At 41.6% G+C, this 22,390-nt stretch overlaps 1 protein-coding gene across 1 annotated transcript in view; it reads left to right on the top strand.

Moving 5' to 3' along the window:
- zhx2a (zinc fingers and homeoboxes 2a) overlaps positions 1 to 22,245 on the top strand; it is a 27,924-nt gene extending 5,679 nt beyond the window's left edge. The window contains exons 2-13 of the mRNA XM_056380426.1: positions 9,895 to 10,383; positions 10,707 to 11,426; positions 11,952 to 12,164; positions 12,662 to 12,919; positions 13,041 to 13,256; positions 13,446 to 13,530; positions 14,191 to 14,376; positions 15,276 to 15,679; positions 17,096 to 17,348; positions 17,497 to 17,653; positions 17,938 to 18,057; positions 19,416 to 22,245. Coding sequence (XP_056236401.1) covers positions 10,285 to 10,383; positions 10,707 to 11,426; positions 11,952 to 12,164; positions 12,662 to 12,919; positions 13,041 to 13,256; positions 13,446 to 13,530; positions 14,191 to 14,376; positions 15,276 to 15,679; positions 17,096 to 17,348; positions 17,497 to 17,653; positions 17,938 to 18,055 — 2,709 coding nt within the window. The 5' untranslated portion in view covers positions 9,895 to 10,284 and the 3' untranslated portion in view covers positions 18,056 to 18,057; positions 19,416 to 22,245. The remainder of the gene's footprint in view (positions 1 to 9,894; positions 10,384 to 10,706; positions 11,427 to 11,951; positions 12,165 to 12,661; positions 12,920 to 13,040; positions 13,257 to 13,445; positions 13,531 to 14,190; positions 14,377 to 15,275; positions 15,680 to 17,095; positions 17,349 to 17,496; positions 17,654 to 17,937; positions 18,058 to 19,415) is intronic.
- Positions 22,246 to 22,390: the final 145 nt, after the last annotated feature.

Genomic DNA, 22,390 nt, shown 5'->3' with positions numbered 1-22,390 from the left:
GTGTGTGTGTGTGTGTGTGTGTGTGTGTGTGTGTGTGTGTGTGTGTGTGTGTGTGTGTGTGTGTGTGTGTGTGTGTGTGTGTGTGTGTGGGGGAGAAAGAGCAGGTTCACCAGGCTCCATCATTAGTATCTTCCATTAGTCATTTCACAAGCTGTGTGTTTTATTAAAGACTTTACTGCTTCATTTCTGCATTGATTATTATTTAAGTCTGTGAGTGCACAGCAATTTATACAGCAGTGTGTAAGCATGTATTAAACTATCCAGTGGACATCACTCACCAGTCAGAGGGCTTATTCTAGTGGCCACTGCAGTCTTAAAACTACTTATGCAGTTGGCACATTAAATCTGAACATAAGCACTAAAAAAAGTTAGATCTGTACCCATGCACACAATCTGTGCATGTCATGTAGGTCATTCATGCCTGCTCGTGTGTAGAGTCGCTCCCCTTCTCACACCCCAGTGTGTCCTCCAGATTTCAAGTTTAGGGGGGAAAAAAGGACAGAGGGGAAACGGAGAGAGAGCTTATTGAAAGGCCTTCTGCACTGCACCACGTCAGCCAGTGGCAGAGCTCAGACACGCCCCTCTTACCAACGTGAGGCCAATGGGGAGAGGCCGGAGACAATTCACAAGCCACACCCACTGCAGAAGGCAGAGATTGACAGGTGGGAAATCTGGCCGCACAGGAGCGCTGAATGCTCACTGAGACTCTGTCAAACAAGTAAAGAACTCCAAAGTCTCCAGGTGTTCTCATTTGGATTCAGCAAGACAGTCAAGACCTAGATCTTTCTCTCCTTCTCATGCATGCACACACACATGGAGGACATTGTATATACAAGTATTAATATATAAAAAACATGATAGAATTTGTTGTGATCAAAATGTGGTAACTGTTTGACTGAAGTCCCTCCAATGCTCCCGTGTTGACGTTATTTTGCAGGATGCTGTTTAGGTGCAAGAAGACCATTGCCCTATACTAGCTCTGTCCCACCATGCAATTACTGTAACCAAAAACTCACATTTTACCCTCTCCAAACAAAAAAAACCCCAAAACTACAAAAACATTTTTAGCAGTGGTTTAAGCCCTTAGTAGTTGACATTGTGAAGTACAAGGTTTCCGTGGGAGAGTAATGTGCTGTTATCAGTGTGGCTGTCTGTATGTGCACAAGGCCACGAGGGAGAGTGAAAGAGAAGAGCATGGAGCTGAACAGGGGGAGTGCAAATAGGACAGCAAAACCAAATGAAGGGGGGTTATTATCATGAAAGCCACATAAAAATGTTCAAGAGGGATAGTTTACCCCAGGATAACTCCCATTTGCTGTAATGAAACTCTGCCCCGCACCCCATCTGTTTTTCATTCCCTCTCACAGCCCCTGGAATCAAGTGAATGCTCACTGACGTGTTGGCCTTCGTCATTGGGGTCACGTCGGGGGAGTGTGGAGGGGCCGCAGCGGCAAACTGAACTGAGACAGCCTTAGATGTTCCATGACAGTATGGGCGTTAGATACTCGTCAGTTCCTGCTGTTCAACAGGCAAAGCTAAATGGGGAGTCCATCATAGGTGGACTGTCAGGTTGGTTAAATAGCTTATTTTGAGTCGATTGCTGGGCTGCACAGCCGACTGTTTAGTGTGGTCCTGTAGGTTAATGTATACTGAGTTACAAACAAAGGTGAATCTCTGTCATCTTTATGCCCCTAATAAGTTTGTTAGAGAAAAACATGAATCTTTGAATGTGTCATTCAGACCCTCTAACAATGTAGAAGATTTGTCAACATGTGCAGAATGAGGTGTAGGGTGTCAACCAGGAAGTAAAGTTCAGCTGGATTTTAAGCATCTCTGCTGTCATGACACTTATTGACCTCCTCTGTGTTTTCTGCTCCTGGATGCAAGCACATACTCACAAACGCTTTCCGTTGGTTACAGTGTTACCATAGTAACACAACCATCAGCCGCAGAGTGGGTGACACTTGGATATTTTTATAGCTTGCCCTTTGTGTGTTCGACAGTGCGCCGGTGTGTTAAGGGAGGATACAGGTCTGGCAATGTGACACTAGTGTGTGTTCAGTGTTACGCGAACCACATTAAACGGGAGACTGGATTGTGGATCTAATGCAGCGTAGCCTGCTTGACAGTATTTCCATCATGCTGTATATAGGCCACTGTGTCTCCTCGTGTTTGTGGATTGAATAAGGACACAGCAGTGATGATGGGGCTACTTTTCTGGGACCTCCATATGAAAGTTTGGCAACTTGTCATAAAAGCTGATGAGTGCGTGATATTGAGCCCATGCAACTTTAGAATATTGAACGAAAAATACTCAAGAGAAAAAGTGCTGACTTAAAAAAAAAATTTGCTGAGGTGACAGAATCTTGTCAAAATTAATAGCAAAGTATGCACTAAAATGAGTTTAGTCACTCTGATACATATCTGTGTATATGTCAGTAAATAACAAGAAATAAAACCAAAGATGCTTGAGGTAGAAACACTGAAGCCAATAGTTTGTTCACCAGACACAAAGATTATTTCTCATGTGTAAAAACTCATACTTAGTTCAAATCTTGGTCACAATTCAAATTACAGCATTTAAAGGAATAGTTTGACATGTTGGGAAAGTTGGTTATTTGCTTGCCAACAGTTAGGAGAGAAGATTGATGCCAATCTCATCTCTATATGGTAAATTTGTAGCTGGAACCAGCAGCTGGTTAGCCTAGCGTAGCATTAAGACTGGAAACAGCCTGGCTCTTTCCAGAGGTGACAACATCAGCCCATCAGCGCCTCTGAAGTTCACTAATCAACAAATTTTATTTAGCTTGTTTAATCTGAAAAAAAAAACACACACAAACAGTGAAAATGACAATTCACTGTTTGAGTGGGTTATGTGGATTAAACAAATATGGGATAAAATGTTAATTAGTGAGCTTTAGAGATAATAACATGTAAATTTTATAACCTCTGGATAGAGCCAGGCTAGCTGTTTGCCCATTTTCAGTCTTTATGCTAAGCTACGCTAACCAGCTGCTGGCTCCAGATGCATTTTTAGTAAAATTAAACATTCTGACATTGAGCTGACCAAAGTGCTGTACAAATGATATTGAAATATAAAGTCAAAGTAAAGACACAGAGAAACATACCAACGACTCTGAGCTGAGTGCCAGTAAATAAGGTCTGTGATATAAGTTGAGGCCTGATCATTTAGAGCCTTTACCATAGCATTTACCATGCTGACACGAGAGTGGCATCAATCTAACCGCAGGATCATGCAAAAAGTACAGAACTGGTTTCTACTGAACTTGGTGGAGGGATGAGGCATGGGCCCCAGAAGAACCCCTTAAAGTTTGACACTGATCTGGTTACAGGGGCAGATCCAAGACATGTTTTATCACTTTTCTGCCATGACAAGATTGATCATTTGATCAGATTGACTTTGTACAATTTAGTGCAGATCCAGATAATAATCCGGACCTGGTGGAAGACAGTGTTTGCTCTTGGCGGAGGTATGCTGTCTACTGAGTGCTATTCTAGTTTTAAGTGTTTGTTTATAGTGTCTTTATGTTTAAAAAAAAAAAAAAACATCTGGTTGGCCGTTGGCTATTTTTTTCCCCCTTATCAGTATCGGCATCAGCCTCAGAGAATCCAGTATGGGTTGGGCTATTGTGGCAAAACAACCGTTTGCATCATTGATCCACATTTAGTCTTCATCCCAGCCCAGCAAAAGTAGAGCCGCTCTGTTGCTATGCAGAACATACCAAGCACTCAAACACAGTGCAGCACTTTGCTTTGCTCAGGAGGAGCCGCGTGATGAGATTTAAATTAAGTCTGCGACGGTCCGAAATTCTGCCTCTTCCACCCCTGCTGGGACATATTAATGGTGGTGGTGCCTCTCCTCACCCACACAATTCAAACACACACACACACTGTCCTCACTGCAGTGGCTGACTTATGGAACAAGCAGTCAGGGGGGAAAACACACTCAAAACAGACAGTGAGGGAGAGAAACCCACCCCTGACAGCAGTGCCAACAGAGCAGTGTGTGCACTCCCTCTGTGCAATATGTTTTTGTGAAATAAAATGCGTGATTGAGGTTCAAAGTTTTAGTTAATGTCGCAGCAAAAGTCGTGTCCGTGTTTCTGCAGCGTGTGGTTTCTGTGCTGCTTCCTAGTCTTGTTTTGCTTGTTATTCCAGAGCGCTGGTGTAACTGGCTGGTTTGTACTTCATGCATGGCTTCAAGTGCAGGAGCCGCAGAGGTTGCCATTCATGTGCCTTTGTGTCCGTGATGACTGCATGCCTGAAAACTCTGGCACTCAGTTGGCTGTTTCTCTGCAGTACATTCATTTCTCCAGCCTTCTTCTCTCTTCAGCTACTACAATGAACCCTACCAGAATCTGCCAGTACTTGAGCTTGATCTTTGTTCAGGCTGTTCAGGAGACAGCTGTGGCACAGGACGTACAGTATTGTTTCCATTCCACACAGTGCATAGCCTTGCAAGACACTTGAGTGCATCTGATCAGTCTGGCTGCATAGTATAATTTTACATTTACTTTACTTACGATTGTCTGACTAAAAATATAGCTGCAACCTTTTACCTTAACCTCTGAGCCACAGGTACAGCAGTTACCATAGTGATCCATAAGAAATGTTGCCTCCCAAGAATTTCATCACTATACACGTCAATCACTGCAAGTTTGGCCAAGGACGTATGCATTGCGAAGTTGTCATGTGGCTACTTTGGTTCAGGTCGACGTGTTTTAACAAAAGTTATCTGTAATAGGAGACTACTTCACATTGCTTTCCCAAAATTCCAGTTTTTGAGAGCAGAGTCTGGGCCATATTTTTCCCCCACTACTTTGATTACATTAATGATACCCAGAAATAGGATCTGAAAGGAGTGTGCTGCTGTGACTCATCTGTTCAGTGTCATTCTCTCCTCACTGCTGTTTGGATAGATAGATATCTGTCCTATAGCACCACTATATTCCTGCTGTATTAGATCATCTCTCTGTCTTCATACTTTAGACAGGCTCAGTCGTACTGAGGGTTTGTATTGATTTCCCCTGTGCTCTCTCCAGTATGTATGCCAGTGTGTAGCCTAAACTGATTACTGCCAGGGCTGATATGTATTTGCTGCCTGGCAGCATTAAAGGTAACTCCTTCAGAAAGACGGCTCCACTAATACAATGCGCCAATCAGACAGCCAGACAACAGGCAAGTACAGACAGACGGGCAGGCAAGGAGCTGCCAGGCTGAGTATTCATACAAGTTTAATGAGCATCCAGACAGTACAGAGTTTGTGGCTCCAGCACAGAGCTCACACTGCACACAGAAGCCAAGACGCTGACGCGATTAGACACTTTAACTAACAGGTGAGAGACTGACTGACTGACCTAGGTTATGAAAACGGCTAAGTTTGCTTCCAAAACTAATTAACATTTTTGGTGTTAAAAATAAAGGCATTATTTTTATAGCATCTTTCAAAGGCAGACATCACAAAGGGCTTCACAATAATGATGAGAATCAAAAGTGAAAGTTACCATGTGGAAAGCTCAGGCAGCAGTCGGAAACATTAGTCTGTGCACAGTTCCTTCTGTGAGATGTTTACAGCCAAACAAACAAACGGCTCAGAGCAAAAATTTCTTCTCAAGGACACCAGGTTGATTACTTTTAATCCTTGAGAGAGGAGCCTATTAGTAAGACTATTATCAAGGTATTATACAAGTTATTCTGATAAAGTTTGAGTGACTGTTGAATAGAGTAATACATTGCCATGGTTATTAATCACACACTGTAGCAGTTCTCTTTTCCATGATGACATTCAGTGCTCCCAAGTAGCCAGCCAAGGCAGCAGGAGAGCAGCCCCGCCTTCCTCTGCTGGAAATGATAGAGTAGAGAGAGGAGGAGGCTGTTGGAGCCAGTGTATCCTCACTGCTCAGCACTCTTTACACATGCCTTTCTCTCTCTTCCAGGCGATCGGAGCACATGAGTTTAATCTTACTGCCACAACTTAAACTGCAGAGCTGCTTGTGTTTATATTGTGTATGATAATGTTCACTCTGAGTCAGCTTCCTTTCAGAAATCTGTCCTGCAGTGAACACTTTTTCTATAAATGACTCAGTAGGCAGTTAGTTAATATTCAGACTGATGTTTGATGTCATCCAGGGACTTAGAAGTTCATTTCTGAGGAACCAGTGGCAGCATCGCCAACGTTATTTAAGTTCTGAGGTAGTTGCGTTTACAGCTTACTAATATGGATGTTGCGTAAACAGAATTGCTCATCCTCCCTCCCTCTGCTTGTGTGGGTTTAGCACATACAGTAGGAGGTAAAAGTCCAGCCACAGCTTTGTTCTGTTCATCGTCAGATCCTCATCCAGCCACTGTCACCCATCAGCACATCCACAAAGTGTCCAGGCTGTGAAGTTCAGCAGGTCATATGAAGTGGCACAACAGATGCATCTCAAATTCCGTCTTACTGGAACTTGGCTACATTGCTGGATTTTGGGCAAAGGGCGGACTTTGAGGGACAGAGCGATAGTCAGTGGAAGACTGAGTATGTATACTGCAGTGTTTACATCATGTGTCCTCTTAGAAGGTATTAATCTGTACAGCACCCAGAACAGGGTTAGTAGGAAAATCAGGTAGCTTTCAACCATATCTTTTACCAGAGAGGTCTCTTGTGTACCGCCTCTGACTAGCTCTGATTTCCCTTGTCCTCTCCTTGTTGCTTGGTCCTTGACTTTCCCCGTTGACTGAATGAGTGAAGCTGAAGAAACCTCACAAATGCACCACACCACTCTGCATCCTGCAGGACAGGGATTTTTCAACACACACAGCCTGTCAGCTGTTTCTGCAAGATTTCTGTTTTCCTAAGTATTTCTCCTTTTTTTTTTTTTTTTTTTTTTTTTTTTTCATTTCTCTGTCTCTGAAACCAGCAAATACAGCACCACATGCAGCCGGGTCAGCCCTGTACATACAGTCTCAGCCAGTGTGACATGGCTGTAGCAGCTACTTGACTACAGCTCTACGTCCGCGGTTGCTATAGCGACACCATGGTAATGAGTCTGCATTCTAATGATGCCTCAGTGGGTTGTTTGAGGAGTTGAGATATCTCGGGACAATGAGTCGACTGGCGAATGACAGCCTTCAAGCCTCGAAGCGAACAGTGCCATGTGATTAATGCGTAGCTGTTGGAGAGGATCTTTTACGTGATTACAAAGTATAGTCCTAACATGCTGAGCTGACAGAAGCCCCCAAAGTCATACTATTCACATAATTACCGTTACTCCACCCTGAGTAGCAGGCTTAAATATGATCATACTGTTTGTTTGGTGGGGTTAAATATCTTTCCTCTGTCAGTCTTTACTCTTTTAAGAGGACTTTCCCTCGTCCTCTGTGCTGACTCGGCTTTATGAGACCTCATTATGTCCTGATAGAAGAGCACCGCTGCTGCATCGACTCATTTGATTTTTACTCATGTGCATATGAGTATGAAGCTTCGGCGTGAAGCCTCCAGAATATCAAGACTTTTTTCAGTCAGATAAGCGTCTCTCTCCCCTCTCATTACAATACTACCCACCTGCTCACTATCCCTCAGCTTTTCGTAACCGCTTCTTCTCGATGGACGTGTCATTTCCACACAACCCAAATAAAGCCACTCTTAGCTTTTAAAGATATGTATCTGAAGCTGCTTTTGTCTCTGGCTTCTCAATCTGTTCACTCGGTGGCATAATCTCATTTATGATTAGTCAGTACTTCTCAAGAGAACTTGTTGTAATGACAGCCGCAAACTTGTCAGCTGCATATATTTGCATATCAGCCACATTGCCAAATCACTGTTTTCAAACTGGGATGATAAAAGTTTTTACTCTGCATAGGTAGACAACAAAGTAGTCCTTTTGTAAAACTTCATGTTTGTTTTCAGTCAGAGCGAAGCTGCAAATACAGAACTTTCCTGATCTCAGCCAATTCTATCAGGTGGGTGTTGGAAGTGGGCAAAGTCCATATGGTTTCAAAGACAGTTGCTCATGTTGTTTCCCTGATTGTGCAACTGCTTGTTTTTAATGTAATTTGAAAAATTTATCTGACATAAAGTCCTTTTTTCAAAAACAGTTGAAGAGTTAAAACTGGCATTAATATAAATACTTGAGGTGGCACTCCACCTACATCTGGAAATGCAGATGTAGGTGGAATAACACTACACATATAATGCAGGAACAAGGGCTATAACCAATGATTATCTTCATAATCGATTATCCTTTATTTTGCAAAATATCAGAAAATAGTGGAAAGTGCCCATTGAGAGCCCAAGGTGAGCACAACCCAAAGATTATCAGTTTACAATTGTAGAACACTAAGAAAAATGTAAATATTCACATTTGAAAAGCATAGTTTGCATTTCTGCTTAGTAAACGACTAAGCAATTATCAAAATTTTTGCCAATTAATTTTCTTTTGATCAATTAATTGTGTCAGTTCTACCTTTGCATGAACACTAACTTGTGTATTACCCCTCCTCCATATCATGTCTGCCACATCCTGGTTTTCTGATTTAGTACTGCACAAGCAGGGCTGGTATTGTTTTGGTATTGCTTAATGGAGCATTGATAGTATACAGCAGCTGTCAAGGGGGTGTGTATGATATGAAAGGTTTTTGTCCACAGTCCATAAACATTCCCAGGCTCTGTTTGTGTGTCATCACAACAAAATGTGGTCCTGCAGACACCTTCTGTAGCGGGAACTACCACAGAGGTGGTTTTGAGGACTTTGGCAGGTGTTTATATGTGCAAGATAAAGTCATGAAACTTTACAGGTGTGTAGATGAGATTAAAATGAAGGCTGGGTTGACCCGTTAGTGCGGAGTACACATTTAATAACGTAGTAAAAACTACTAAATGCTCATGGATTTGAACGTCAACATGTTGACAGACTTCACGGTTTGGTGTGATCCCATCGCAGGATGGTCTCTAGTTGAATTTGTGTCCTATACACTGTACATAACCCCTACTGTTTTTATCTCAATGTTGCCCTTTTGACCTTTTTGTTCCAGGATTTGTCTAAATTGCGTGATGTTATGGACTTAACGCAGTGGTGAAAGCTTTTTAGGAGTTTGCTTTGTTTTAGGAGGGATGCATGTACACTGCTTTCTACTCAGTTTTTCATAGAACATTCCTGACCACCTGAAGACCGTCTGCTGTGCTCCACTGTTTGTTTGTTTGCCAGCCTCCTCTGACCTTTTTCATTTTGAGCCATTTTTACCCACAGGCTGGCTGTTGACACTTTCCTCTTTTGGGTGGCGGCTCGCTGCAGATCCACATGGGTCACTCCTGAGCTTAAATAACCAAGCATGTTGCATTACTTAAAATGCTGAAACCAGCCCGTTCACTGCCTCCTGTAGTAGGCTGCCTATTCAAAGGCACTTGAAAAGGGTATCTATGTTTTCTCATTTTTCTTCCCTCTCCACTTTATTCAGTGTCAAAATTGTCTCAAGCATCTCAGGCAAACAAAGTTCTACACATAAAGTGTCCTTATTTCTGTGACTCGCATTGAGTGACCATTTCAATTGAGGTGAGAGATGTGACCACTCACTAGCCCTTTTTCACACAGAGATCCCACTATATTACTGTTAAGACCCTGCTTTATGCTGCCTTTGCTTGTTGCACATGCCTGCATAAAAGCAGAATGCCCCCCCCCCACCATCTGCCCTCATAACTTTTTATATGGAATAAAAAGGCGTAACATTTCCCACCTTGAACAGGTTGCGTAAAAAGGACTACTGATTAAATGCTTTCAAGAGAAATGAAGGAAACCGATAAAGCAATGGTTTTTAAACAATAGGCCAAAATGAAAATGTCTTTCTATTGATTGTAATAATTTTTTCCTCTACTCTTCCCCTCTGTCTCTCATCCAGGTAGCATCCTGTCATGCAGTTCCAGGAGGTCGATGAGCACTGGAGCTGACACTGTCAGCGAGCCCAGCATACACTACACTTCAATAGCCCCACTTCTACCAGACCTTCACCTTCCACTGCCCTCCTCTCTCTCCAGCCACTAATCTCACCCCAGGGGAAGACTTTTCTTAAGACTTCTTGGCTGCTGAGTCCCATCCCACTGTCCTGTGCTTGCTCCCTGTATCTCTAGTGCAAGCCAGTCCTCCTGGCTATACCTCTGCACCTTAGACTGTGTTTCCACAGGGGTGCTGCATCCTGCATCCTGCATCCTGGGCACCGCGGCCATAGTCTCCTTTACAACATCCCTGGCCAAACACAAGCACCAGGACAAACCCAGGATCTACCATCATCATGTCCAGTCGACGGAAGGCTTCCACTCCCTGTATGATCCGACCAGAGCAGACCATGGTGGAGCTGGATGATGACTCAGAGGAATCGCACAACATGGAGGTACACTGTCAGTATGTCTGGCAGCAGCATCTGACTTTTCTTTAATGGGTGGAGTTTAATAATTAACATGACATGCTTGGTTTTGTGTAAATTTTAATATTGTACTTTTATGACTTCTAAATACAGTCACATTAAAACTGTTTCTATCTTGTGATTTTATATTATGCTGGATTTTTCTGTGGATGCACTAATCTCAGGACTCAGTTTATAAATCGAGGGCAAGAGCCAACAAATATATCTGTGTGTGGATCATCTGCCCATATTTCAAATTGCCATTTGTAGTCTTTCTTTTTCATCTGAAAACTGCTCTTTCCCTTTACCAGACAAAAACAGAGAACCATACTGAGGAGGGGCCTATGGAGGCAGATCTCTCAACAGGAGCAGAGCCATCCATGGACCTGGATCTAATGGGAAAGGCCTCAGACCCCCCAGCAGCTCCAGACAAACCTGCAACGGAGCCACCAGACCTTTCTAAGCCTCAACGTAGGCAGCAGGGGGGCTACGAGTGCAAATACTGCCCCTTCTCCACACAGAACCTCAACACTTTCAAAGAACATGTAGATGCCAACCACCCTAACGTCATCCTAAACCCCCTGTATCTGTGTGCCGTCTGCAACTTCAACACAAAGAAGTTTGACACCCTGACAGAACACAATGAGAGGTGTCACCCAGGGGAGAGCAACTTCAAATTCAAACGTATAAAAATGAACAATCAGACAATCTTAGAACAGACAATAGAGGGGTGCAGTAACAATGCAGTCATTTACAACACTTCCAGTGCCATTTCAGGCAAAGGGGACGAACTAGGCATTCTGCCACTCAGCAAACCCACCACAGTCAAGATCGGTAAACCAAAAATAATGTCATCAGATAATAAACGGACAGAGTCTCAGTTGGGTAAACTGACCCCTGATCTGGCCAAGAAACCAATCACAGCAGTCAATGTCAACGGGACAGTCATCATCCCTGAGTCAACGCTCCTCAAAGCAGACGGCCTTTCTCACATTATGCCTTCCCTACAGCGGCCTCTAAACTATACCCAGGTAAGACGCACAATGGAGGAAGAATTCTTCTAGTTTGTCATTTTGAGAAATACACGTGAGAAATGTACAAGTACATTTTCTTGTCATGAGTTGGGTGAAAGATGAATACCAAGCTCATGTTTGTATGTGAAATATAAAGCTACAGCCAGCTAGCGCTTAGCTTAGCTTAGCCTGGTTCTGTCCAAAGATAAAATAAAATAACCCTACCGGCAACTCTAAAGTACATTCAATTGCATATGATATCATGTTTGTTTAATTAGTAGTTGTATTTCCCAAAATGTTGAGCTATTTATGCTAAACTAGCTTAGCTAGTTGTGTCTAAAGGTTACAAAAAACTATCAGCAGATCTGAAGCTCATAAATTTGTCAACAAGCAAGCACACAATGTAACACATATGGAGATTGAAGTTTCCAATAATAAATGAATACATACTTCTTTTTGGGAAACTTTCAAGGAAATTATGAGGAAAATACAGACTTTACATTGAGCATTACCATCTTGTTGTTGTTTTCTGTTTTGTTCCAGGTGCCGAAGATCGCAGTGCCCCTCAACACAACCAAATACAACCCTTCACTGGATGACAACCTGACACTCATCTCTTCCTTCAACAAGTTCCCCTACCCAACACAGGCTGAGCTCTCCTGGCTCACTGCAGCCTCAAAACATCCAGAGGAGCAAATCAAAGTCTGGTTCACCACACAGAGGCTCAAACAGGGCATTAGCTGGTCACCTGAGGAGGTGGGAGTTATAGTAATAATAATATTATAGCCACTCTGTTTAGTGTATTTTCCTTAGGTCTTTTTCATCACACAGAGACTCAAACAGCATCTGCTTATTTTCCAAAAAGTAAAAATAATAATGGTGACAGAAACTATATTTCTAGCACCTCATGTTATTTCACCTTAAGTCTGAGTACTGAGAATAATTACTGTGGGCTGAAATATTAAGTGGGTTTGGGAATGCGCCATGCCTTCAGCAAATTATAGCTCAAAGCACAAGTATGGAAATTGTCTATTTAGACAATAACCACAGATCAGATTGTGGGGTTTTGCTTGATTACTGACGTGTTGAATTAAATTTAATTTTCAAAATTAATTTGAACAGTCCAAGATGAAGCATTAAATATTTGTGGTACTGTATTTACTACAGATAAATAATATAATTTCATCCATACACACAGATAAGAGATATATATTAAACAAACAAGTATAACAAGCACTTTCTCTCTGTGACAGGTGGAAGAAGCCAGGAAGAAAATGTTCAATGGTACAATCTCCTCTGTGCCTCAAACCTTCACTGTGGTAGCTCCTCAGCTCAACTCTCAGTCATCCACCAACCAGTCTGCTGCAGGCTCCAAATCCATGCAGCAAGCAGCCTCAGTCCTGCAGTCCCTCCCCTGTCAGCTCCTGGGACCGAGCAGCCTGGTGCTGACTCCTGTAGCCAACGGCTCCACTGTCACTTGTGCACCACTGGCACTCACAGTGGCTAACCAGGTATCAAAACACTGGGCAGAAATGCGACTCATACAAACGCAGCAACACAGTCAATATGTCAATATGACTTGCAACTATCCATCTTAAACTATATTTAATATTTCCTCCATGATTAATACAGGTGGCGCAGTCACTTAAACGACCCTTGGCCTCCCCTGTGATAGCCACAGACAGTAAACGACCCTCCATCATTCAAACCATCTCGGCGCCCATGGCCACATCAAAGCCGGCGTCAGCCAAAGTGCTGAGTTTCACAGTTGACCCCAATAAAACAGCCGAGCAGCTAACAGTACTGAGGTCCAGCTACACACAGTGTCCTTTTCCTGAGGAAGATGAGGTAAGAATAAGTGAGTGAAATGGCATTTTTTTTTTGTGCCATGCCTTAAAAATTCAACATAGACAGATTTTTTTGTGGCAGCTTTTATTTTCTAATTTAGTCCTGCTGCCTTTTTTTAAACACTCGACTGTCACTGATAAATGCCCGAGCTTATTGTTTCATCTTCCATTGCATCTTGTCGTGTGATAGATCTACAGGCTGATAGAGACCACCGGGCTGTCCAGAGGAGAGATAAAGAAGTGGTTCAGTGAACAGAGGCTCCTTAATCTCAAAGGTATGAGGTGTGATCAGTGCCACGCTTCCCCTGACTGGGATTAATCATACATCTTTCTGTGGCTTTGAAACGATTTCATTTTGCTTCCCAGGGGTGAGTTTTAATTACTAAACCATAACGAGCTTTTTTTAAGCACTGTGTCCGTGCTGCGTCATTTAACCAGTATTGTATGTATTATTATACCTCTGCGATGGTGACAGCCAGAGCCAGAGGCATTATATTTTCAGGTTCTTGTGAATGCGATATCTCTGTAATGCCTTGAACAAATTTCTTCAAATTTGGCACAAACATTAACTTGCATTCAAGGATGATCTGATTGGAATTTGGTTGTCAAAGATCAAAGGTCACAATTTTGCCCATAACTCACTCACTCATATGCTAATTATGACACAGTTTAACACAAATGGCTTATAAGATAAAAGTGACATTTTATATCCAAAAAGTCAAAGGTCAACTTCACTGTGACATCATAATGTTCTGCAAAAACACATCTGGCAATTATTCAACACTGTAACTCAAGAAGGGGAGATTGTGACCTTATTTCCTGAATCTTGGTGGCTGGTGGAGGCATACAACTGCAAGGTGGTAATTCTATTGTTAAAACATGAACTAGCATATCTCAGCATTTGAAGTTTCCCTCTCTTTTTGTCACTCTTGAAGGGGTTCCTCCACCACCAGTGCTAGTGAAAGCAGAGGTGATGCCAGCACCTAAAGATGGTCCTGTAAAGAAAGCAGTCCCCAGTCATTTTCCTCTGCTGGAGAGGGTGAAGGGAAAGACATCTGAGCAGCTGAAGGCACTGGAGGAGAGTTTCCAGAGAAGTGGCACTCCAACTGAGGCCGAGCTAGGTACAGCCCACCCATCAATCCTCTCATAAGCACATGTCTTAGGATGGGAACACTTGAGATTTATTACCTTGCTCTTGTTTTGGTTTAGTATACGACATAGAGTGGCTCCTGGGGGAATGTACTGGAGAAAAGTGATGTTTAGGACAGGAACAAATTTCAGGTATCAACAGATGGGGAAAGGTGGATAAATATTGAGTCATAATATAAATAGTATCATTAGAATATGTGTATGTGTTTATTTGTGCCAGAGTGGAGTAATTAAACACAAGTGGTGATGACTTAAACATTCAAACAGTGTTTACAGTGTTACCACTTCCTTGAACTTCCTTGAAAAGAATCAAACAGCTTCATTAATGAGCATTTTTTCTGTGTGCAGGAAGATGCAAGTGTAAATTCAGATGCTTAATGTGAACACATTATATTTGCCTTTGCCTACAAAAGCACATGACAGCCCTCCTGCAGATTGGGAGCTAATGAGGCACAAAATTAGCTTCTCAGATATCTTTTTAAAGATTAGTTTATGTTGTTAAATTCCCTGAGAAAAATGATGACAACTTTTAAACCACTTATTAAAAACTTTGGCACTGAAATAATATAAATTGGGTGAGATTCAGTTGGTTGTGTTCAATATCCTCACTCGGATTTAACAATTACTTTGAAACATTCTGTAGTGTTTCTTCTATTTCTAAGTTCACAGCATGTGACTTCATTTTCTTTCACCCTGGTGTAGCTGTAGGCCAGTCTCTGGTGGCTGCCTGCATGACAAGAATAGCAGAAATGTTTTTAATGAACCCATTTTAAGTCCCGTGGAGAGAGACTGAATTCTCAGGTTTACAAAAAAAGCTTCTACTTGGAGGTAGCACAGCTCATTTGACCCACTGAACTCTCTTGCGCTGCAGACCAGCTGGCCCAGGAGACCAGGCTGTCCAAGACGGAGGTGGACTGCTGGTTTTCAGAGCGCAGGGCGCTGAGGGACAACATGGAGAAGACTTTGCTCTCCATGGCCTCAAAAAACACAGAGGACAGACCAGACCGGCCCGGGGCGTTGCTGAACGGGGCTTCTCATCGAGAGCAGGACGGGAAACCTCTCCGCTCCTCCCCTCACCCACCTGTCCTCTCCTCTTCCTCCTCCTCGTCCCCTCCTGTGCTCGCAGCCTCCTCCCCTCACCCACCGACCCTCTCCTCCTCTGCATCTCCTCCCATCCTCTCTTCATCCTCCTCCTCTTCTCCCCATCCTCCCGTCCTGTCGGCCTCCACAAGCCCAGTCCCCATCACCAGCCGCTCCCTCACCCTGCTCAGAGAGGTGAGAAGAGGTGACGGAAACACGTCAGTGTTGACTGTATCAAAATATGCCACAAGTTAGAGCATTGATGCAAGCTGTAATGATATAAAGATGAATACTGTTTAATTGGAGAGGTGCTGCTAATGGTGTCAACAGATTAATGAGATGTGACTTTAAAGAGATTAGTTGATGAGACGGCACCTTTTTAATACAATCTCAAGCGAGGTGTTGCGTAAAATTAAATGATTAATCTTGAGATGGTATTGTACTTGTACTTGAGGAGAAGCAGCGTGATTGACACTACATGATGAAAGTGGCTGATACCTGAATATTAAAAGTGAGATACGATGCTAGGTGACTACAAGGTCAGATCAGATAGAGTACAGAGAAGATGTTAGAGACGTGTTGTGTTTGGAAAACAGCGGGATCCCATAGGATCCAGTATACAGTATATTCATGAGACATCTCTTTAACAGTAACAGTACTTGTTTTATGTCCAATGACACATATGCTGTCGTTTAATGGGGATCCCATATGTTTCAGCTACAGAAAATAAAAGTCTGTCAGACATATTAAGCTTATCAACAATAGCCAATGTATTTATAGTATCACCTCACCTACATAAAGGTAAATGTGTAGGATTTAAAAATAATTCACAACTGAACTGTTAGAAATGACAGTCAGTTTCACTGGCAGGCTCTGTGTTTCACTGCTAGAGAGACAAAGGAACAGCATTGACACATTGCAGCAAAGCACATTTTAAAGTTAAAATGGGCAATTGTTTATAACCAATGTAAACATACTGTGTTTCCGTCAATAAAACTCCATCCGGGTAGGAAGACATTTCATAAATCATTGTTAAAAGAGACCAAGAGTCTACAGCCATGCTAAGAGCTCTGTTCGGCTCTACTTATATTGTGTTTTAAGATAAAGGCTTCAAGCATCAGCATTCAGCATCCTGACATGACATGACAAAAATGCTGATGTTTAGTAGGTTCAATGTTCACCATCTTAGTGTAGCATGTTCAGTGAGTCAGTCAGTTCAGTATTTGAAGCCTTTAAATAAAAATGGCAACATTGCAGTATATAAATACTCATTGTCCTGTATTTTCAAGTATGTGGTACGTATTATAAGCAAAATGTACTAAAAGTAAAAGAAAAATGATCCTTGAGTGTTACATTATTAAATATTATATATTATATTACTGGTAGCTAATTTGAACTATTTTGATAACATGCTAACATTTGCTAATTACTAGTATATCTCTTTACCAGCTCTGGCAAAAGAATTCTGCCCTTTATATAAAAGCAAGTCACAAACAATCCTTAACACTCCAGGTGCTGATGTTTGAATTTTATGTATGTAACAGTGAATTAAATACTGTATTGTTTTGATGGGGTAAAATGTTTTGTGCTTGGTCCCATCATCTGTCACAGATGTTCTGTCGGTCCCAGTGGCCATCTCCTGAGGAGTACAGCCAGCTGGAGGTCCAAACAAGCCTGGGACGCACTGACATTGTCCGCTGGTTCAAGGACCACCGCTCAGCACTGAAGAGCGGTGAAACTCTGGACTGGATGGAAGGTTTCCAAAACCAGAACGTCGTTGAGCAGCAGAAAGCGGGCCATGAACAGAACAGCCAGAGTTCTGAGAAGAAACAGAGCGTTTCCTTGGAAGTCAAGGCTGTAAAAGGTGAGTTTTGGAGGAGAACATGGAGTAGTGTGGTTTTTTTTTTGTCTTTCTTTTTAATATCATTTTTGGAAAGTGTGTTATTCCCTTGTTTGACTTTGTGCTTTCTCTGTTTTTGTGCACATGCTTTATCACACAACCATTGTTGCAGTGGAGGAGGCAGGTGAGAAGACGGCAGCTACAGAGCACTCCAAGCTGTCAGAACAAGACAAAGTCCAGTGGTTGACTGACAGACTAGCACACAGTGTGACGGACCTGAGCCGGACCAGACCAGACCAGACTAGCTCTAGCGCTGCTGACAAAGGGAGGTGGGTGGAGAGACAAAAGCCAGATTTTTGTCTTATATTTATTTTGCTGTGTTAGATTCATGTTATACAGACAAAAAAGACCAGCTCACTGCCAATATTTAGTTTAAAGGAATATCTGATGAGTTATTTTAAGTTTGTTTTTGTGAAAAATAAGACAGTGCATGGTTTATGACATCTTTCATTTAATGTGCAAAACAGGAAGAACAGAAAGAATGATTTTTTTTGTTTCCAGTCCCTAGAGGGAGCCTGTTTGTGTTTAAACTTTGTGTCTTTTTCTTTGCCAGGTGGGTAAAGGTCAGTGTGGCAGTGGGGGAGGAGACTGAAGGAGAAGTGGAAAGACAGAGGCTTGCAACAGACTCTGATGTTTTGACCTTGGAGCAACCAGGGAGGGTCACTGGTTGATGGTAGGTTAAATAGGCGAAACAGCCAATTCAATTAATTTTACTGCATTAGAATTAAAGTAAAAACATCAAGTATAGACAAAATTAAGACATCAGATGTTGACATTACACTACATGTACAAAATGAAAGGGACATTTTCTATCTAATGCTGATGAGATGGATCAAGTTTAAAGCTGCTTTTAATGAGGTTTTTTAAATTTGTTTTGGGCACTTGGGGGCAGAACTTTACAACAAGCAAAAAAAAATCACACATCTGGCCTTGAGAAGATTATATTGCTAACACGTTAGCATCCATAAATATTAGCACTGATTTGGAGAAGACTCTGGCCACCTGATGAACATCTGGAGAAAAACATCTGGCTCTTTAGGTTGCTAGACGCTGTGCGGAACTTGCTGATTGTTTCTTCACTTTTTCTGCTTGTGGTGCTAGGCATGAAGCATACAGTGGGTTTATCAAAGCTGCCTGTTGTGGCTGGACATGAAAGTTGGGGTTTGTGAAACCAAAACAATGAGCTGAAAGACGCTGCAAAGCTCGATAGAGCCCAGGGAAACTGCAGTCAGGTGATAATTCTTTGTGGATTCATCATGAACAACACCCTCCACATAACGCATAGTAATTTGAAATGTTGTTAATATGAAAATCCTGATCAGTGCAGCTTTAAATAAATGAAGATTTTATTACATCTGTACAACTGTGCCAGTCATAAGAGGGTTAAGTGTAGGTGAAACCAAGAAGACAAATTACACATGGCTTTTCACCCAGTGCATGCTGGGATATGCTCCAGCCCTCTGTGACCCTGACCAGGAATAACTGGCTATGCAGAATGGATTGATGGACAGACAGATGCTGGAGTTGTAGATGGATTTTGAAAACGTCACTGTGTGACTTGGCTCATGTCAATGAATAAATAAATGGTGAGCTGTTCGTTTAGGATGCCACAGCTGCAGCCCCCAGCTACCCAGGAAGTTATTAGTGTGTAATTACCTCTAACTGGTCCTTCAGAAAGATGGCATGCTGGGAAGGCAGGATGATATTTGGACCACACCATCATTAGCATCGTACATGTTGACAGCTACCCCACCCCACACACACACACACACACACACACACACACACACATACACACACACACACACACACACACACACACACACACACACACACACCATTACTGCAGATCGTGGAGAATTTCCATTTCGTTTTTGAAAAATTTTCACTTTAGTAGCCAAAAAGGTTTTGTTTTTATTTCATGTCCATAACAATTGATAATTTTTAAATTTCTCAGTGACCACTTCAATCACTTAATCTGGGAACGGTGTTGATAAAATAATAAATGTCTGACATCTGATTATGTTCCAGGTTGAGCAAATCATTGACCTCTGAGTCAGACCACCATCCGACGACCCTGAATGACTGAAATGTGGAACCAGTGATGTAATTGTCTGCCTGTGATGTCATCACAAAGCGCCGGGGACTTTGGAGTGCCACTGTTAAAGCACTGATGTGAGGTGCAGATGCTGACATTAAGAGGAGTGCCAAAGCTGGACTTGATGCATTGTTCTTACTACTACTACTAGAGTTTATAAAAAAAATCACAAAAAACAAAAAAACAAAACAGAAGCACCCTTGTAAATATTTTTCTGTATTACAAAAAAAGTTTGTACAGTTTTACTGGGAGGGCAAGTTTTGTTACATTTTTAAAAAAAAAGAGAAAAAAAAGTCTGACTGGTGCCCCAAAACCTGAAATGTTTTTTGTTGTTGTTGTTGTTGTTGTTGTTTTAAGATCAAAGTGTATGAGTCTGTTTTTCACTGAAAATCAGTCCTAACCCTTTTTTTTTTTTTTTTCGAAAATCATACTTGCACACTTCTTTATGAGCAGTCTTTGATGGCACTTGCATATATCCCTGCTGTATCGATAGATATTCTCATGATAGGCCTCTTCATCTCCAATTTCAACTTTTCCTTTTCTCCTGCACCGTCACCTTGACTCGCATTCATAGAATCACACTGGTGAAGGTGGAAATCACTCAAACGCGCTAGAGAACCAGTTAGGAGGAATAACAGTGTTTTGGGTAATCTGAACGCAGCTACAGCTACAGCCTCACTGTGGAGGAGAGTGAACACAGCCACATGATCAGACCAAGACTAACAGCATTAGGGGAAATGAATGAATGCACTGTACATCCTAACTTATTCTATCTTTTCTCATCAGCTGTATACCTGGGGCATGTTCATGAAACAGTACAGAATGTTCCTTTTTTGGCAAATGATTAATCACACAGAGAGAAGTGTCTGTTCAATCACACCATGCTGCCTTTTCAGCTCTTATCTGATTTCAACGTATCAGATCTTTTGTTTTTAAAAACTTGAAATATTCTCGACGGAACTTGCCAAGAACATTTTGGTGAAAGTATTAAACGCATGATAAAATAAACAAAGTTCCTTTATTTGAACCATTTCAGAAATCCATTTTCTCTGTGTTGTGATCTGTGAACACACCTCTCATCTTTTCTCTTGGCTTTCTGGCTTTTTATAGGTCCATCTATTCCAAGCAGAACCGGGTTCAGTTGATTCCTGCTCAGTCAGTTCACAACAACCAAAATGGGGCTCATGTACCTGTGTTACAGAGATAAATGATCAAACTGCGGATTTTATTTGAAATCGTTTGCAAAGCTGTCATGAACTGCTTGCATGTGCTTCAACAATTTTCCTTTTTTAAAAATACATTTTAAGAAATGATTTAAAGGGATTTCTGTGATTTATGGGTGTAATTCCTTGCAATATTTGTGCAAGTGAAAAAAGTTCAGTCCAGCTGTCATTTTGAATTGACGATAACCCTGGTTTGAACAGCAGGTGTATGGCTGTTTGCTGGCTGAATGTCTCTGCTGCTGCTTTAGTTTCATGTTCAGACAAGTATCTGAGATACTGTACACTTGGTTCGCTAGTATGGAAAACCGCTTGCATTTTCATTTTCTACTTTAAGTCTGCTGTAACTCAATAAACACACAACTGACTGTAAAACCCTCTTGGTCTTCCAGTGTAAAATGTATGAAAATTAGAAACATAAAATGCTTGTTTACTCCAAGACAAAATGATTCTGTACAAAAGTGGCAACAAAGTGGAACAAAGGTCCGGTGAAGAGTGGAGCACACAACAAGCCTTAAAACACTGAAACGCCTGCTTCGCCTTGTTTCTGCTGGGTTTGGTTGAAGTAGACAGGGTCTTTTTGCATATTTGAAGTGATGCATTTTTTTGAGCCCATTTTTAATCTCAAGCAGCTCCAATTATTTCTCCTCAGTTTGTTAAGGACTTAATTTGGACCATGGGAAATGTATTTGTGTAACACAAAACATTGTACGTGTTTGCCTTTTAGTCTGTTTGCAGATTAAGTGGCAACTACAGAGCAGTCAGTGGAACAATATGTAACAAAAACTTTCCTGCCATCAACCCACTACAATAACTTTTACCTTTTTGGGCACAAATGTGAGTAATAAAAGCCTGAGGTCCATAAAGTAATAATAAATCTTGATACACTTTGTGGCGAGGTACCTCACTTGATAGCAGCCTCATGAGGGGCTCTGTCAATTAAAGCTTGAGTGCCCATTGAACAGTATGTGCCCCTTGTTCAAATGCAAATAACCAATTCAACCAAAGCTTACCATAAGAGCACAGATGCATCTTTTCATTTGCACAAGAAATCCAAGGAAGTGCCAATAAACTGGAAAACAGAGCAATATAAATATATGTGTGTGTGTGTGTGTAAAGCTGAAAAGGATTAGCCCATACATTGATTTGTTGATTGCCAGTTTGATAATGAATTACTGCTCAAGTCAATTTTCAAGCACAAATGGAAAAACAGACTTTTAAATTGTTCTGATTTGCAGCTTATCTTTGTTTTATGACAGTGAAATGAATATCTCGGGGTTTTGGTCTGTTGTTCAAACAAACAAACAAAACTTTTTTCACAAATTTCTGAAATTTATAGAACAAGAATCGCAAAATTCATTGGAAGATTAATCGATCACGAAAATAAACGTTAGTATCAGCCCCAATTGTACTACACTTAGATGTGATTAGCTGAGCTGTCCTGACTCTTGGAATGGCTTAGAAAAATGAATAGCAGGATAATCATACACTCAGACTCACTTGTCTTTTCAATAAACAACTGTTATATTTACAAAAAAAAAAAGAGCAAAATCCCATTTTCACCTCATTTTGGTTAAGATCACATCTTTAGACAGAGAAAGATCAGGTCTGTGCCACAGGGGCTTAAAAACATCTTACACCCATGTAAATTCAGACCTGGAAACAGCGCTCTCTAAATAGCTTTGCCC

This window comes from Seriola aureovittata, chromosome 7, assembly GCF_021018895.1.
Source record: "Seriola aureovittata isolate HTS-2021-v1 ecotype China chromosome 7, ASM2101889v1, whole genome shotgun sequence".
NCBI lineage: Eukaryota > Metazoa > Chordata > Actinopteri > Carangiformes > Carangidae > Seriola > Seriola aureovittata.
Note: the sequence above shows the minus strand (reverse complement) of the source record. Positions and strands in the feature narration are given on the sequence as shown.